This window comes from Athene cunicularia (genome assembly GCF_003259725.1).
Source record: "Athene cunicularia isolate RWA chromosome 3 unlocalized genomic scaffold, athCun1 chr3_part1, whole genome shotgun sequence".
Classification (NCBI taxonomy): Eukaryota; Metazoa; Chordata; class Aves; order Strigiformes; family Strigidae; genus Athene; species Athene cunicularia.
The window spans coordinates 91,215,698-91,228,696 of record NW_020799097.1 but is presented as its reverse complement, the minus strand read 5'-3'; the positions used below and the strand labels follow the sequence as shown (position 1 = coordinate 91,228,696).

At 54.4% G+C, this 12,999-nt stretch overlaps 2 protein-coding genes across 4 annotated transcripts in view; one reads left to right on the top strand and one right to left on the bottom strand.

Moving 5' to 3' along the window:
• SLC35B2 (solute carrier family 35 member B2) overlaps nt 1-5,694 on the top strand; it is a 7,161-nt gene extending 1,467 nt beyond the window's left edge. For 2 of the 3 annotated variants that reach the window (XM_026844131.1, XM_026844132.1), the window contains exons 2-4: nt 773-966; nt 1,271-1,431; nt 2,708-5,694. In XM_026844131.1, coding sequence (XP_026699932.1) covers nt 807-966; nt 1,271-1,431; nt 2,708-3,646 — 1,260 coding nt within the window. In that variant the 5' untranslated portion in view covers nt 773-806 and the 3' untranslated portion in view covers nt 3,647-5,694. Of the gene's footprint in view, nt 1-9; nt 656-772; nt 967-1,270; nt 1,432-2,707 lie in introns of those variants that run through there. The other variant, XM_026844129.1, reaches the window with a different exon arrangement.
• Nucleotides 5,695-6,733: 1,039 nt separating this feature from the next.
• On the bottom strand, nt 6,734-12,759 carry HSP90AB1 (heat shock protein 90 alpha family class B member 1). The gene is made up of 12 exons (XM_026844128.1): nt 12,642-12,759; nt 12,403-12,549; nt 12,034-12,240; nt 11,603-11,762; nt 11,282-11,415; nt 10,486-10,803; nt 9,906-10,071; nt 9,519-9,709; nt 9,098-9,245; nt 8,586-8,854; nt 7,859-8,192; nt 6,734-7,312 (listed from the first exon to the last, which is right to left on the bottom strand). The coding sequence occupies exons 2-12, from the start codon at nt 12,547-12,549 to the stop codon at nt 7,203-7,205; spliced, it is 2,184 nt and encodes a 727-aa protein (XP_026699929.1). The 5' UTR covers nt 12,642-12,759; the 3' UTR covers nt 6,734-7,202.
• Between the last annotated feature and the right edge of the window lie 240 nt (nt 12,760-12,999).

The following is a 12,999-nucleotide window of genomic DNA, read 5'->3' as shown; positions in this document are numbered from 1 at the left end:
AAAGCTGGCTAGGTCACCACCTTAGAGTTATAGCTGAAGAATATTACCTATACCTTATCGGATAGTCCTGCTAAAATCCCTGTGAGCCAGATGGTAAGAAAGTTCCTTCCCAGCCTTGATTTTTGGCTGTGTCTTGCCAAGTGGGTGAGCCCTGGTAATTTCATTTGAGCTGTGGGGAATGCCTTGTCACACTCCCTTCCAGGACTGCTCAGGGAGGTGGGGGAGGCTGGCAATCTCAGCCCTCTACAGCCCCCCTCTACTCACCTGGTGCAGCTGGAGGGGGAAGCTCTGAACCATTTGCTCTCAGAGGAAGGTTGTTCTGGCCACAGGCTTGAAACATGAGCTGTTAGGTAGTAGGAGTTGCTTTTTCCATTCAGTGACCTTTTCTTTTTCCACCCAGGAGCTGCACTAAAGTTCAACCTCAAAACGTGAGGTGTGAGGAGCTCCTGGAGTAAGAGCATTGTCAAAATCACATGGTTACAGCAGTGTTCAAGTGTTCTCTCAGATCCTGGAAATTCAAATTTCTAAGTCCACGTGTTCCTAAGCCAGAGCAAACACCCTTAACAGAAGTCAACATAAATGTCTGGCCTGTGTTCTTCAACTCCAGAGGGCTTTTCCTACTCCACGTGCTGCTGTCATCACTGCTGTTGCTGGGGTGGGATCTGAGTGCTGCTTGATGATTGGGAGCAGGCCAGGCAGTGGGTGACACAGGCATGTGGAGCAGAGCTGGCCATACACCAGTAGCCCACCACCCGCCTCTTCCTCTCCGCAGATTTTGCCTTCCCCTCGTGCTGGCATCCCTCCCTATGATGGCTACTGGTGAAGAGATTGCTCCTGCCCTGCAGGACTCATGGGTAGACTTCTGGCTCTTCCGTTTCTTTGTTAATGCTGCTGGCTACGCAAGTATCGTGGTGCCAGGATTCCTCCTCATCCAGTACTTTAAGAGAAGGAATTATCTGGAGACAGGTAAGGGCAGAAGCTTCCCCTCCACATCCTTGCCTCCCTGTGAGCTCTCTGCACCCCCTTGGCCAACCCCATTCAGTGCTGACAGGTTGCTTCCCCAGCCTGCTTTGTCAGACCAGGCTTGAGCTGCTCATAGAGCTGCATCCCAGAGCTGTCTAGATGCTACCCTGAAACAAATTCCTTCGAGGTCTCCACACCAGCAGAGGTGGGGGCTAATAAGGAGGGAGGCTTCACCTCTCAAGCTGGTGCAGCTTGTGGTGCCCAGGCTGTGGTTAATTCTGTCTCTATTTTCTCTTACCCCATTCAGGCCGAGGCATTTGCTTCCCTGTCATCAAATCCTGTGTGTTTGGCTCTGAGGTGAAGTCTGTGCACCAGGAGGATGGCTCCCTGCCACCCCGAGCAGAGCCCACAGAGTCCTCTACAGCCCAACAGGTCTTCAAGCTGCTCTTCTGTGCTGCTGGCCTACAGGTAGGAGCCCTGTGCATCTGTGTGTGGCCATCCTGCTCTGAGAGGAGGATGTGGTGTAGCAGGTTTGTGGCTGTCAGTTCCTTGAAGACCAAGAACACAGTGCTGTCCTTGATCGGGGCAGGGTTGGAGGCTGGGACACAGCCTCTCAACCAGGCTAGGTCCACCAGAGCTGCTCTGTCACCTCTAAGGGCTGTCCACTTAGCTGGTGCCATCTGGCTTGGGGCCTCCTGTCCATCTGATCACAGTCCTCTGCAGCCATGGGTACGATAAGTTCTGTGATTCAGCAGATTGTTAGGGCTGCTCTTCTTCTGGTGCTCATGTCAGAGCCGCAGATCGTTTGAGCCCTGCTATCTTCCAGGCTCTCTTCTAGGTCACCATCTGGGGCTAATGTGTCCTGCCTTGATGGACTGGATTCAAATACTGGAGAGAAATACTGAATTCAGCTACAGATAAACAGCACTTTTTAATCTTAGTTTTCCTAAGTCTCAGCTACAGCCTGAGTGTCCTTAGGAAGGGCAGATTTTTAGGTCTGAGCGCTAAAAAGAGAAGTGTGGGCACTGTGATAGAAAAAGCCATGCATCCCGCAGCCAGCAGAAGACACCCACTCTCTGGCCTACTATCCCAGCCCGTTCAGACTTGCTGTGGTTCACCAAGTCCTTCTGTGTCTCTGTGCCTCCATTTCTTGGGACGGAATGTGTGGTGAGAGGAAGTCTGTGTTACTTCTGTGAGGGGCTTGGTACTGTTGCACCAGAAGTAGTGAAGGTGACAGTCAGAACAGTGATCATCCCCAGAGGACAATTTCGTCTGCTGGGTTTGAAACTAGAATAGATTTGGATGGAAGAACGAGGCCTAGGGAGCTGGAAGTGAAAACCAATGCAGAGGCCACTGGGAAAGCTGCCAGGACCTGCCGCAGGGAGCTGGCACCAAAACCACAGCTGTGCATCGGTAATCTCTGAGCCTGTCGATCTGGTTTCATGGGCAGCTTAAAGCGTAACGGCTCACTGATCACCAGGATGTTTGCTTTGTGGGCTTCTCTCCCCTTGAAGAACCTGTAAACCAAGCAGGTTTTGTTTGGGATGAGACGTTCCAGGTTGTAACCACATGGGTTCCCCCAGAGGGGTGGAGTAGGGGGTGACCCCATCTCCCAGTAGCTGAGAAGCGTTGCCGTGCCAAGGATGAGGCACTGCTGGGGCAAGCAAGGGGTCTGATCTTCCCGTGGTTGCTTGCAGCTGCCCTTGTGGGTCCTGACTCTCCCTGTGCTCCTCCTCCTTCGCAGGTCTCCTACCTCACATGGGGTGTTCTCCAGGAGCGTGTGATGACAAGAACGTATGGTGCAACTGAAACGGACCCTGGTGAGAAGTTCAAGGATTCCCAGTTCCTAGTGTTCATGAACCGCATCCTGGCCTTCACGGCAGCTGGTCTGTACTGTGCCCTGACCAAGCAGCCACGCCACGGGGCTCCTATGTACAAATACTCCTTTGCCTCCCTCTCCAACATCCTCAGCAGTTGGTGTCAGTATGAGGCACTCAAATACATCAGCTTCCCCACCCAAGTGCTGGCCAAGGCCTCCAAAGTGATCCCAGTGATGATGATGGGCAAACTGGTGTCGCGCAAGAGTTATGAGTACTGGGAGTACCTGACTGCTGCCCTCATCTCCATGGGGATCAGCATGTTCCTGCTCTCCAGTGGTCCCAACAGGCACGCGTCCACCGTCACCACCTTCTCAGGTGTAGTCCTCCTGGCCGGCTACATCATCTTCGACAGCTTCACCTCCAACTGGCAGGATGCCCTCTTCACCTACAAGATGTCTCCCGTGCAGATGATGTTTGGTGTCAACGTCTTCTCCTGCCTTTTCACGGTGGGCTCGCTCTTGGAGCAGGGTGCCTTGCTGGAGTCGGTACGCTTCATGGCCCGCCACTCAGAGTTCATGGCCCATGCTGTGCTGCTCTCGGTGTGCTCCGCCTGCGGCCAGCTCTTCATCTTCTGCACCATCAACCAGTTCGGGGCAGCCGTCTTCACCATCATCATGACACTCCGCCAGGCCTTTGCCATCCTCCTCTCCTGCCTCATCTATGGGCACTCAGTCACTGTCGTGGGCGGGCTGGGTGTAGCCGTTGTTTTCATGGCCCTTTTCCTCCGCGTCTATGCCCGCAGCCGCATGAAGAAGCGCAGTAAGAAGCTCCCGCCAGGCGAGACCCCTGTACAAAAGGTCTAAGGAGCTGGGGCCATGGCATTTTAAGCCATGCCTGCTGTCCTGCCTCCGCTCGAGGGTACTTGCTTGATTTCTCAGAACCCGCTGAGGAGCAGGGTGGGGTATGGATAGGCTGGACCAGTGACTCACTTTTCCACCTGCTTCTTCCAGGGAAGGGGCTGGAACAAGCCCAGGAAATGCTCTGGGCTGCCACAGCTCCAAACCTTTCCGTTTGCCTTAATGGGTCAAAGACTTCCAGCCAAGACAAAGGCTTGGGGGCTCGCATCCTGGGGAAAACCGGTGTGCAGCTGCTGGTACTCCTGCCCCACCTCTGTCTTGTGGCTTCTCTCCAAAGTCACCGATGAACAAGGGAGCTCTTTCCCTGGTACTGTCTTGCCTCTGGCTAAAGCTCCTCCGTTTCTGTCACTGCTGCAGAGCTCAGCAGGAGGAAAGGGCAAGCAAAACACTAGCTTTCTGTTTAGAACACCTCTATGTGAGGCAAGTCGTAAGCTGAGCCTATCCCAAGATGGGGAAGCTCTCAGCCCCCCTCCCAGGAGTACTTCAGGTAGGACAGGCCCAGCTAAGGGATGGACCCCAGCCTGTCTTACCCCAAGCCTGGATCTGCTCTGGGAGGGCACTGCAGTTAAGAACTGGTACCTCCCTGTTTGGTTTTACCAGTTCCTTGCCCCTGCTTTGAGACACTTTTCTTTGCTTCCCTCAGCCCAGACTGATTTTTATGCAGAGACTGAGGCTGGCCAGTACGGTTCCCATGGCTTGCTGAGTTGTTCTAAGTTGCTTTTTGGTTATATCCGCTGCTGTCACAGGCCAAAGGCTGTGCTGCCCAGAAGCCCCAGCATCACCTCGGGGTGTCTCAGTGCCACAGTTTCTGGGCTTTGCAGTTGCCATTCACAGAAGCACAAACAGCCCCTCTTCTGCCTGCCAACTGGAGGTATCGGCCCCAGCTTTCCTGGGGACTGGCCAGAGCCCCACTGTGCCCAGGGGGCCAAGAGATGGGGCATGCCCGCTTGTGAGCCTTGTTCCTGCTCCCCAGGCATCAGGGGAGGGAGCAATGAAAGCTGCTCTTCCCCAGGAGCTGGGCTTTTGCTGGTTAACCCTTTTCTCCTCAACACAACCTGACTGACAAGCCAGCAGGTTTTGGTACTTTTGAAAGGCAACTTTTTTCTCGTTAAATTAAAACTATGCTGCATATAGTGCCCTGGGGGAAAATGTTCTGGGTTTCTTTAAATTTTTTTTTTTCCCCCCCCATGTACCTGGAAGGAGGGGAGACTGCCCAACCTTTCCTGTGTCCCTAGCCTCTCTGGGACAACTGAAGTTGGTTTTCCTTTCTAAAGACAGGTGCTCTGCCCTGGCAGGTATCAGTCAAAGCTGCAAGGCCTGGTGTGAGATCCCTGCACACAGGGCTGGGGAGTATAGCCAGGTCAGGACCTGCTGCTTGTGTCTGCAGGCAGGTGGAGGAGCTGTTAGACTGAGTCGGGTTTGGCTCCTGGGTTCCCTGTGTCTTGCAGCTTAAGCAGCCCCAGGGGGTGTAACTACAGCCCATGTAGCTAGAGGAGGAGCCGGGGCCACCACTGCTGTAGCACTGTAATGGGGGAGCCCATCCTTTACAGGGTGCCTCCCCACCACCGCAAGCTCCACAGGCCCCATGCTACAGCCGTGGGAGGCTTGGGGTGTGGATGGTACCTGGGGGAGGCCTGGTGGAAAACCTGGCTAGGGAGTCAAGTCTGGGAGAGGTCTGAGGTCAGAGACAAGGCCTTGGCCTCACAGCCAGAGAAAGGGGAGACCTGGGTGAACACTACAGGAGAAACAGGAGCTGCTTATCACAGTGCTGAGTTAGCTGAGCCAGCAGCAATAACAGAGCTGACACTGAGCACAGCCCAGGTTTCAGAGCACCTGGCTCTCCAGCAGTTTTACCTGTGTTCCTTTTCTAGCTCCAAGCCCTTGAAAGTGCCTGTGCAGCCTCACAGCCCTTCATCCTGCCCCTACAAATTCCCCCTAAAGGTCTGTTCTCAGCATCTGCTGACAGCCTGAAAATGGATTTTTTTCTTTAGTCAAAAAAAAAAAAAAATAGATTGCCCAGTTGGGAATGAGATACCTTTTCTAATTTAAATGTAGATTTAAAGAAAAAAATAGTGAAATAAAAATTCCAAAGCATTTCAAGTTAAAAAGAACTGACTTCACTGGTTTGTTATTTGGCAAAACCTTCCTGTCCAGAGAGAACTCTTTACTTTTAAACCTTTTTTTTCCCCTCCTGTCTCAGGGAAAGAAAACCACCCTGAAGGCATTTGCTAGCTCAGCTCCAGCACTGCCTCAGCCTGCACCCCAACAGCTGCCATAGGGGCAGCACAGTGCTCCACAGTGCTTTGGTGTGCAGCGAGGGACACAGCAGGGCCTGCAGAAGATGTACACCAGCTAAACTCAGCTCCATTTTGTGCCTGTGGCTGCTGGCAAGCAGCTAGAGAACTGATGCTGATATCACTTTTCCCTGACAAACCCCAGGGGCCATTGTGGCAGAGGGCAAACTGCTGCTCAGTGTGAGCTCAGTGGCTCAAGTGCAAGGGGCAGAAGAATCAGAGGTGATGGCCCAGGCTTCTCCCACAAAGGCAAAAGCCAGGGCTGGACACTGCCAAACCCCCCAGGGCTGCAGAAGCCCAGAAGGGGCAGACTGGAAGCAGGAGTCATCTTCTGGCCTAAGAGCTGAAGAGAGGCAGCTCTAGTACAGTCCTGCTCCGCCCTGCAGGGGAAGAGGCAGATGGCTCCTGCCACAGCTCCTGGCCCCAGGGACACTCAAGGCCAGAGCAGCCAGCAGCAGTGCCCGCTTGGCTCCTGGCACAGCTTGCCCAGCCAGCAGGCGCAGTGTGGAAAGGTCTGTTCCCAGGCTGCAGGGCAGGCATCACTCTAGGTGGAGAACTGCGCACTGGAGAGGAGCCCACCTGCACAGCAGGTCATGGTGCCTGGGCAGGGAGAGGGTAGATATCCCCTAAAGCAGGGCTCTGAAAACCAGTCGGTAGGGGAGACCAGTAGCCCAGTACCCTCAAGGCACAGGCCGAGACCTTCATATGGTTGGTATGAAACACAAGGGACCCCACCATGTAAGTCACATTCTTCAATACTTTAATTCCAGTAGAACAAAACAACAGAAAAATAATAAAAAAAAACAAGCCAACCAAAATACAATGTCCTACCCTGGGGGTTCAGGGAGGCAGCAGCTCAGAGGAAGGGCTCTCCCAGCCCAGTGGAACAAGGGCAGTGTCTGATGCCTACTGGGAACATGGGAGACCCCACAGCTGGGGAGAGAGGGGAATCCCAATGCCTCCTCACTTCCACTCCCCACCAGCTGTTCCTACACAAGACAGAATGGACAGGCCTCAAGCTGCCTGAATCACTCACTACCAACAAACAGGGAATCATGCCCTCCTGCACCCTGCCAAAAACAACCCCAACCAAAAAAAAAAAAAGCCACCACCAAGAAGTCAGTAGCAGCTGGTGGGAGAAGACTCCCTTCTAAGTAGACATGACATGGGGCAGAGGCCTGGCAGGTACGGGAAGAGGCGTTCCTCCTCTAGTCTACCTCTTCCATGCGGGATGCATCTTCATCTCCCTCCAGAGGGGGGATTTCATCAGGGACAGCTGCACTGGGCTCCTCTGCAGTCACCTCATCTTCATCAATGCCTGGGAGAGGGGAGGAAAGGAAGAGATGAGGCCTCCAAGTGACACCTGATCCCAGAATAACAGCCTCTCCCAGAGCAGAGGCTGGCTCCTACCCACAGCCTGAGGTACAGGGCTATTTTTGCATCCAGTAGTTAGGCCAAGCCACAGCACCTCTCGATTTACATTTTTAGCCAAATACGCAATTTGGAGGAAAAAACTTGGGTGCAGGCACAAGCTGTTTCACCAGGATGGGTCACATCTCCCATGACAGACTTTTGACATTCCCTCTGAAGAAATAAAAAGCCTCAGCTTGTCATCTGAGCAGCCTGGTGGTGGCTCCTGGTCTTGTAGTGGACAGGATGGTCCACTCAGAGCCCTGAGCCCTCCCAAAGCACCTTGTTCCAGATTTCCACTTGCCTCTAGCCACTGTATGTACACAGCCAGTTCTGCACATCACACCAGCATGGCCCACTTGCTGGCCTCCCCCTGCCCCAAGACACACCAGCCTCACCAGCTGACCTGCTTTCAGGACCTGCTCCAGGCCTGAGAAGCTGCACAGTCACCTACCAAGTCCCAGTTTGATCATCCTGTAGATGCGGTTGGAGTGGGTCTGGGGATCTTCCAGGGAGAATCCAGAGGACAGCAGAGCAGTCTCGAAGAGCAGCACCACCAGATCTTTGACAGCTTTGTCATTCTTGTCAGCATCAGCCTTCTGGCGGAGGGTTTCCACTATTGGGTGGTCAGGGTTGATCTCCAGGTGCTTCTTGGCCATCATATAGCCCATAGTGGAGTTGTCCCGCAGCGCCTGAGCCTTCATGATGCGCTCCATGTTGGCCGTCCAGCCATAGGTGCTGGTGACGATGCAGCAGGGAGATGAGACCAACCGGTTTGAGATGGTTACCTGCCAAGGCAGCCAAGGGTTAGCTGAGCAAGGTCCACATACAGCCTGGACCAGGCCAAACTACAGCACGTAGTACCCCAGGTTCACCTGGGGACACCCCAAAGCAAGCAGAGATCCTCCAAGCAGCTCCAGGACTGTTGCACAGACTTCATTTGGACAGCTCAGCCAGCACCTTCAGCACCCACTGCACGTCTCCTGCACTTACCTGCTCCCATTAATACATGTGTTTGGGTCAATGCCCCTCACCTGCAGCCTGGCTGCTTTAGAGCAAGATGGCACATGCTGGGACCTCCTGTCTCCTTTAGCGGCTCCTCTGCAGGAGATGAGAGGCACGCACTGAGCTGGGGCCCTTGCCTGCCTCACAGAGGGCCCAGCTCCCTCTGCACATCTCACCTTCTCCACCTTCTTGTCCAGGATCTCCTTCATCAGTTTGCAGAGGGTCTCGAACTTGGCCTTGCTCTCCTCCATCTTCTTCTTCTCCTCCTCATCCTCAGGCAACTCCAGCCCCTCTTTGGTGACTGACACCAGGGTCTTGCCATCAAACTCCTTGAGCTGCTGCACGCAGTACTCGTCAATGGGCTCAGTCATGTACACCACCTCAAATCCACGCTTCCGCACACGCTCCACAAAGGCCGAGTTGGCAACCTGCTCCTTACTCTCCCCTGTAAGAAGGGTAGAAACAAGATGTCACCAGATTTTAAGAGCTGGTTTCAGCAGGACAAACAACACCAGTCATCTAGAACCCCTAGCCACAGCCAGGGCTCTAGGCCTGGCAGTCTTTCCCCAGCCCCCAGGGATGGGCCATGATTCAACAGGGAGGGCCTGCTGAAGGCCCTTGAAGTTAGAGCTTGTAGGCAGGTTAACTTGCCTCCACCTCACTAGGGCACGGAGGAGCTCCGGCTCACCTGTGATGTAGTAAATACTCTTCTGGGTCTCCTTCATGCGGGACACATACTCTGAAAGCGAAGTCACTTCATCACCTGACTGGGACGTGTGGTAGCGCAGCAGCTCCGAAAGGCGCTTCCGGTTGGTTGAGTCCTCGTGGATGCCCAGCTGGGGGCAGAAGAGGAGCATGAAGCCTCCAGGACAGGACTTGCATACACTTGGCCACCCCGAGGCACAGCCATCACTGCCCACCCCTTTGAGTGTTGGGCCTAGGGCAGCCAGAGGGGCCAGCTGCCCACACACAGGTTCTCTGGGGCACTCATGAGACCCCCCCCCATCCTAACACCCATGCAGAGATGACATAGCACAGGGATAAAATTGCTCCTCAGGCAGATGGATCACAGGCCCCTCCCTCCTCCGGGTGCAGGGTGCCCAGCTCACCTTCAGATTCTTGGAAAAGGCCTCATAAAATTTCTTGTAGTTCTCTTTGTCCTCTGCCAGCTCAGAGAAGAGCTCCAAGCATTTCTTCACAATGTTTTTGCGGATCACCTTGAGGATCTTACTCTGCTGAAGCATCTCACGAGAGATGTTCAGAGGCAGGTCTTCTGAGTCTACAACACCCCGGATGAAGTCTAAGTAGGGAAAGTGAAAACAGGAGTCAGGTTAACAGTTGTGAGCTTCATCACTGGAGGAAAAGTTCTAAGACACTGGCTGATGTGCACCCACACCAGCTAAGTGCCTCATCCAGCTGCTCTGTACTGGGAATGGTACCACAAGCTATGGGGGTCCCAGCTCCACGCTGGGAGGCTAAGGGAGGTAGGTTCTTACTTAGGTACTCAGGTATAAGTTCATCACAGCTGTCCATGATGAAGACACGCCTCACATACAGTTTAATGTTATTCTTCTTCTTCTTGTTCTCAAAGAGGTCAAAAGGGGCACGGCGCGGGATGAAGAGCAGGGCCCTGAACTCCAGCTGCCCTTCCACGGAAAAGTGCTGTGGAGCCAGGAAGGAAAAACAGCTGCTGGGGTACTTTCCTTCTACCCTTCTCCCAGGACCCGCTGTGGGCAGGCTGAACCGCCATTCCTCAGCACTGGGGCTGGCAGGGGGGCACAGCAGGATCTCCAGCATTTCCCCCTCCTCAGCCCCACTGCCCACTACATGCCAGGGGTCTCTGGCATCTAGCAGGCCTGGAACAGAGAACTCATGCTCCTCTGAGGCCCAACACCCTCCTGCCCTGCTTCTAGGCTGGCACTGCCAACCTCTCCACCTGCAAGGGAGTCACAGTGCAGGCTGAGGCACCACCAAGAAGCCCAGGAGCCCTCTGTGCCACTGAGGCACAACCATGCGGTGACTCTGAGTATGGGCTGGTAAGGGGCCCTCTGCAAGCCAGGGTGGCCCAGCACCCACCTTGACAGCCAGGTGGTCCTCCCAGTCATTGGTGAGGCTTTTGTAGAACTCGCCATACTCCTCCTGGGTAATGTCGTCAGGGTTGCGGGTCCAAATAGGCTTGGTCTTGTTCAGCTCTTCCTGGTCAATATATTTCTCCTTTATTTTCTTGGTCTTTTTCTTCTTGCCTTTGTCTCCCTCCTCTTCCTCCTCCTCAGAGCCCACATCCTCAATTTTGGGTTTCTCCTCATCTTTGGATGCTGACTCTTCCTCTTCCTTCTCACCCTTCTCCTCCTCTGCCTCATCATCACTGATCTCTTTCTCACGCTCTTTCTCCAGCTGTAGAGAAAGGGATGAAGGTCAGGTTTAGCCCCAAGCAACTGTTACCTGAATCCTTTTGCTCCAGATGAAATACATGTCCTCCAGGACCCAACAAATGTACAGCTGGAACCAGGGCTTCTCCTGAAATCATCCCTCAGAGTTCCTCCACAGCTCGTGCAACCAAAAGCTGTGTCTGAGACAAGGGGGCAGGAAACCCACCTACCTCCATGGCTGGTTTAGATGACCTCCAGCTACACAGATCAAAGACCAAAAGTGTGGCTAGATACCCACCACCTTCATCTCCAATAAGCCCTCAGCCTCAAATCACCTCTGGCCACAAGAGCTGGGAGCACTACTGCTCAATTCCCAGCAGCCAGGAGCTATGGAAGGGAACAGAAGAGACTGTATTCTGCCCTTTTCTGGGCTTCTCCTCCCAACACCACCCATCCCTGCCTCCAGCTTTCCAGTGGGTCCCCACAGTCTTTCCCTTACATACATAGAGCGTGATAGGGTAGCCAATGAACTGGGAGTGCTTCTTCACCACTTCTTTGACACGCCGCTCCTCCAAGTATTCTGTCTGGTCCTCCTTCAAATACAGGATCACTTTGGTGCCCCGTCCAATGGGCTCGCCTATGGTGTGGGAAGACAAACAGTAGTGTTAAAAGTGCAGAGAGCAAGTGGGAGCAGCTCCTTGAGCACTACTTGATACCTAACGTTAACGAGCATGACTGACAATGCAGCACAGCTCTAGGGAGCACCAGGAAATGGGGTGCTTCTAGCAGAGAAATACACTTCAAGTTTTTCATACAATACATACCATGGTCAGTTCGGACAGTGAAGGAGCCCCCAGCTGATGACTCCCAAGCGTACTGCTCATCATCATTGTGTTTGGTAATGACGACCACCTTCTCAGCCACTAGATAGGCAGAATAGAAACCCACACCAAACTGCCCAATCATGGATATGTCTGCACCAGCCTGTGAAAGCAGAGAAAGACTGATAGACCAGTGAAGAGACAGGAGATGTCTGTAACTGATTCACAGCAGCAAAGAACTGGGTCAGCATGTAGAGAAAAAGAGGCAAGTGCCAACAGGCAGCCAGCCCTACCCTCAGTTCCTCCCCACTGCTGGAAAGGTGGGGGAGCACACTCAGGTAGGCCAAGAGGTCCCGCAGCAAGGCTGCGGTTACACCCCAGTGAAAGCCTGTGGCCCAGGCCCTAGAAAACCCATACAGTCAAAGGCAACCCACCTGCAGGGCTTCCATGAAGGCCTTAGTACCAGATTTTGCAATAGTGCCCAGGTTGTTGATGAGGTCTGCTTTTGTCATCCCAATGCCAGTGTCCACCAGGGTAAGGGTGCGGTCTCGGGGGTTGGGAACTATGTCAATCTTGAGGTCCTTACCGCTGTCCAGCTTTGAGGGGTCAGTCAGGCTCTCATAGCGGATCTTATCCAGCGCCTAGGGAAGAGGATGATGCTCACCATGGCCTCCCTCCTCAACAGCCACCTCCCACCCACAGCACAAGCCCTGGAGGCCACCTAGGCTGACAGCAGCCTTCCCCTGAGCCCCCCCATGCAGAGGAAGACCACCCCCACAGAGGCGAGTGGGGCCCGGGCTCACGTCGGAGGCGTTGGAGATGAGCTCCCGCAGGAAGATCTCCTTGTTGGAGTAGAAGGTGTTAATGATGAGCGACATGAGCTGGGCGATCTCCGCCTGGAAGGCGAAGGTCTCCACATCCTCCTCATTGTGCTGCACTTCCTCAGGCATCTACAAGGCAAGCACAGGCTATTAGCCCTGAGAAAGGGGGGGTGGGGGGTGTTAATGGGGGTACCAGGCCCGGGCCGGCCGAGGATGCTCACCGTGTTTAGGGTGAGGCACCGGCAAAAGAGCTACACCCGCCACCGGCGGCTTTTTATATCCACCGGCGGCCTCATCGCTCACCGTCTCCTTCCGCCTTAAAACGGCTACGATCCTTCTGCAGCATGCCGGCCCCCACCACCCTCATGAATACACCTCCCTCTCGGCCCTTCCTCTCTCATCCACCCCGCTCACTCTGTTCATTGCTTCTGCAGGCAAGACCCGCTGCCACCCCCCCGCCCCGGGCGCCGCGGCGGGAGAGATGTGTGGGCCCTACCAGCGTTGCCGTTTAACGGCGGCGGCCATGGTGGAGGCGGGTACGCAGCCCTCAGCTCCATGCTGCTGCTGGGCCAGCTCCCG